At 40.7% G+C, this 5,000-nt stretch overlaps 1 protein-coding gene across 1 annotated transcript; it reads left to right on the top strand.

Moving 5' to 3' along the window:
* Nucleotides 1-1,034: 1,034 nt before the first annotated feature.
* On the top strand, nt 1,035-1,499 carry LOC137644543 (uncharacterized). The gene has a single exon (XM_068377508.1). The coding sequence runs from the start codon at nt 1,035-1,037 to the stop codon at nt 1,497-1,499; it is 465 nt and encodes a 154-aa protein (XP_068233609.1).
* The last annotated feature ends 3,501 nt before the right edge of the window (nt 1,500-5,000 follow it).

The following is a 5,000-nucleotide window of genomic DNA, read 5'->3' as shown; positions in this document are numbered from 1 at the left end:
CATCTTCACTATCTACAACCAACTTATATTCTCAAAGGTTTTCCACAAGTGTTTCATTAAGGTAGATGGACACCTACGCAGTTGTTTTGCGATGTCTTGATGTATTACGCAGTGCCACAAGGTGGACACGGTATTTCCTTACGAGGTGTCACGAGGTGAGGCGACGTGTATACGTGTTGCGAGGTACCTTGCACAGTGTTGCGAGGTACCTTCAAGTGTCATGAAGTGGCACATAAAAAGTACCCAAGCTACCAGGGGTATATATATAGTGCTCAATGCCTTTGGAAGTCACTACTTTACTAACCATCATAAAGGATGGATCAAGAGTACTACACAAGACGGCAGGCAGACAACATGATTGCCAGTATTCTTATTGTAACTGCTGCGTATATCCTCGAGAACTATCACGAAGAACGACCAGAGGAAGTACTTAAACAAGAAGGAAGAAGAGCAAGAAGAACGACGAGGTGCCGGGAATGGCTGATGGGGAGATCCATACATGGAGATTATCACCAGCTACTACAAGAACGACACCGAGAAGACCCTAGAGGGTACAATAACTTCATCTGGATTGAAGCTGGATTGTTTGCGGAGATGGTTGACCGCATTTCTCCAATGCTTGCTCACCAAGTAATAGATGAGAATGAGAGGTCCTCTAACAGTGGGATTGAAGTTGGATGTCACTCTCTGCTTCCTGGCAAATGGGGATTCCTGTACAAGTCTGCAATATAGTTTGTCTCCAAGAGTGCTATTTGCGGATTTGTGCCTGAAGTGTGCAAGGCCATCATTGACACCTACCAACATCAATTCGTGAAGTGCCTGCTTGAAGTGTGCAAAGCCATCATTGACACCTACCAGCATGAATTCCTGAAGTCCCCCAAAACTCCCGAGGAGTGAAAGACAGTTGCTGAAGTATTCGCAAATAAGTGGAACTACCATAATTGTGTGGGGGGCCCTTGATGGAAAGCATGTCCCCTTAAAGAAGCCCTGGAAAGGAACTTCACTACTGCAAGAAATTCCACAGCATAATACTCATGGCCGTAGCAGATGCAAAGTACAAGTTCGTGTATGTTGACGGAGGTGCTGAAGGAGGTGCTGGTGATGGAGGAACCTGGCGCAAGTGTATCCTTCATCATGCCATCGAGCAAAACCGAGTGGGATTTCCTGAGGACAGCACTCTATCGAATGATGACACTCCAATCCCCTTCCACATAATAGCAGATGGTGCCATTGCCCTCAAGACAACGCTGATGAAACCATACTTCCACACATCCCAGGCTCGCCATGAAGAGATCTACAGCTACAGGTTGTCTCGCGCTCGTCGTGTGGTCGAGAACGCATTCGGTAATCTCCAAATGAGATTCCGAATCTTCGGCACCACCATACAACAGGAACCTAAAGTAGTACAGCTGATAACCATGTGTGGATGTATCTTGCACAATTTCATACTCGACCACTATCCCTTTGCTCCCAACGTCATCGACCGCGAAGATACTTAACAAAACATGCTGCCTGGAACTTCGAGTGAGGAATCGAATCTCATGGAATAATTAATGCCTCGAAAGGGATCAAACTACTCAATACAATCAATGGTAGTCCGAGATTACCTGGCCTACTACTACTCTTCAGAAGCGGGAGCAGTACCTTGGCAAGAGAGACTTGTCTATCCCAGAGGACGACCAACAGAATAGAGGCCTCAAATGTATATAAAATGTCTTTTCCTGAATTAAAATGCATTAAGTCCAAATTTAATATCATTGTCCATTTCAACTTTGTGATTTTAATTGTATATCTTTTTGCTATTCTTTTTTTTTATTTCAATTTTCGCTAACCATTGACTTATGATTTTGTTAATAAATGTATAGTATGTTTTTAAGTTTTTCATTTTTTATTTCCAATTAAGATTTTTTTATTTGTTTGGAAATGCTAGTTATTAAACATTCCTCATATAATAAAACTTTGTGCTTTACATTGTACATTTCAACATAGGGATTTTCATTGTACATTTCTACCTTGTGATTTTAATTGTATATTTAAAGTTTTCGCTATTCTCTGTATATTTCAATTTACTGCTTATCATTGCTTATCATTGACTTAGCGAGATAGTTTGTTAATAAATGTATAATGTGCTTTTCAAGTTTTTCATTTTTAATTTCGAACTAAGATTTCTTTTATATGTTTGGTAATGCTATTTATTAAACATTCCTTATATAATAAAACTTTGTGAGTTTCATTGTACATTTCAACATTGTGATTTTCATTGTACATTTCAACTTTGTGATTTTTCATATGTAGATCTAGAGTGTTTGCTATTATTTGTTTATTTCAATTTACTGTACTTCTTTTCATTGACATAGCAAGAAATGTTTTGTTGATAAATTTAATGTTTTCAAGTTTTTCATTTGTAATTTCATACTAAGATTTCTTTTCATGTGTTTGTTAAGCTATTGCTGTATTCAATCCTTATATAATTGAACTGCTTTTCATTGCACATTTCAGGTGATTTTCATAGTATATTTCTATTTACTGATTTTCATTGGCTTTACAAGATAAGTTTGGTGATTAAATTTCATGCTTTTAAAGTGCCTTTCTCATTTTATTTTCAATTCTCAGGTCTTTTCAAGATATAGTTTCTTCATCATTTACATAAAAATATCTATCATTCATATAAAAATATATGTGATTATAAAAAATTGTTTGAAAAGGTTTCGTTATTTATGAAAAATGCCAAATACTTCATATTTACAATATACATTTTAGACTTTTTTAAATGTGGTCGCTCTCTTCCCTCGAGGCATTCTTTTGGGTGTCCAGGCTGGGAGATGTGATCATCAACTCCATTGCAGCAGACATAACGTTGGGGGTCGACATGCTCGAAATGCTTGGGGATGGGAGCGAGGGCAAAATATCCAAGGCAGCAGAAAATCGGGAAACGGGAGTATTTGGCGAGGTAGTGCAGGCAGGTGCTGGAGTGGTTGCAGATTTTGATGTGTGTGACTGGCTGTTGCTGCGGGATGTAAAATGTTGCTTGCTGTTGCTGGTATGGTTGTCACATGAACTGTTGTTGCTGTATTAGCTGGAATGTTGCCTTCATTGTAGGAGGGGACAGTACTACTACTTGGACTCCCTCTCGTTGTTGTTACCACTATAGAGGTTGTGGTTGTGGGGTCCCTATCAGAGTAGTTATGATTAGCCCAGGATTTTGGATGGAAGATGACCCTTTAGGGGTGCGACCGTCTCCAACATCTTCCCAAACAAAACCTTGAAGTTCACGGGGAACAAACTTCTCAGTTGTGAACACAGGTACGTTGCGAAGTTCTGGATCTTGGCTTCGGGTCCTTCAGTCTCTTTCTTCTGCATCAGCATATTGGCCTTCTGCAGGAGCTCCTTGATGGCGTTTCCAGATCCCGTCTGCTCTTCTGTTACGTTGGAGACTACTATCTCTGATGGGTGGCTCATCTTCTTCAAGATCCTTCCTCTGATGATTGATGCACCAGACAAACCAGATATCTCACTTGAAGTTTCGTCGACATTTATATCTGAATTGGCCCTTTGCGAGGTAGGAGAGAACCAGTCACTCGATAGTGCGTTTTCGTGGGCTGTGTGTCCCCCGAGAAACTCCTAGTTCGTCATGACTTCTTCCTCTCGTGGTGTCCTTCTCTTTGCTGGGGCATCACTCTTGCTCTCCTCAATTTTTCCGAAATCTGTCCTTTTCTTTTCGAACAACTTCCTCACTTGCAAGAAAGTACAGTCCGGAAAGGTTGCTGCAAGCTCGGTCCACTGGGTCTCCTTCAGTCTGGGATTGCACTACTGCTTGTCCTGCTTGTCGTGGAGAGGTGGATAACTTAACAAACTCAGCAATCTCAGAAATTTGGGAATCTGTGAAGGGGTAGCCTGGTATGTCCCTCTTACTGGGCTGATACTGCTTTTTTTGTATTGGCTGCAGTCTACTAGGGCCTGCTACAACAGGATTGTCAGCAAACTCCGTCTCCTGCACCACCGTAGAAGGGGGCATCTCGGGGCTGGTGTGACTCCTTGGACTGCTTGGTGGTCTGACGAGGCATTTTAGAGGTAGTAGTAGTATTTCTACATGTGCTGGACTATGAATGATTGATGCTGGGCCTATCGACCCTTTATATGCCACCCACGCACCGCTATCAACCAATCAGCGCTCGGTATTTCAGGCCCGCCCATGCTCAAACCAATCAGCGTTCAAAACGTCATCGGCTCTGCGCAGCTGCTCGCTGGAAGAGGTAAACACACCTCCCAAAAGGTTGCAATGAATTGTGGCTGGCGCGAGGTGGCACAAAATGGCATGAATACGCACCGCGACATCCTACAAGATGTGTGTATGACGTCATAAATCCTAGCTTCCGAGGTGGCGTGAGGTCATCCACCTCGCACACCGCAGCGGCCAGATTTAAAATCATGTTTTAAAAACCTGGCGACGTCATTGTCACGAGCTGCCACGAGCTGCCCCGAGGTGTTTTGCGAGGTGGCACGACTCCATGTCGCAACACGTTGCAAGAAAAAAGTGCGTAGGTGTCAACCTGGCTTTACATTATAGCAAACCCTGATTTCATGTTCTTTGCTTGAACTCATAGTTCACACTCCTCAATCTGCCTGACATGTTTCAACTTTTCAATCAAAATCCTACCATGCATCCTTCTATGTATTTTTGGTAACATTAAGCTTCTATTGGTTCTTCATTCAGCTCGCACTTTACAGTACTTTTTTATTCACTTTCCCCATCCTTCCCGAACATTCCCTTCATTTATCCTGGAAACGATTTAATCTCTCAGAAATACCATTTAGAAAATTCCCGATAATATATGTAGTGTATATATGTATATATATATATATATATATATATATATATATATATATATATATATATATATATATATATATATATATATATATATATACATATATACATATATACATACATATATATATATATATATATATATATATATATATATATATATATATATATA

This window comes from Palaemon carinicauda, chromosome 7 (genome assembly GCF_036898095.1).
Source record: "Palaemon carinicauda isolate YSFRI2023 chromosome 7, ASM3689809v2, whole genome shotgun sequence".
Classification (NCBI taxonomy): Eukaryota; Metazoa; Arthropoda; class Malacostraca; order Decapoda; family Palaemonidae; genus Palaemon; species Palaemon carinicauda.
Note: the sequence above shows the minus strand (reverse complement) of the source record. Positions and strands in the feature narration are given on the sequence as shown.

Coding starts and splice junctions, on each gene's coding strand:
- LOC137644543 (XM_068377508.1), top strand. CDS start 1,035: ATGGCCGTAGCAGATGCAAAGTACAAGTTCGTGTATGTTGACGGAGGT.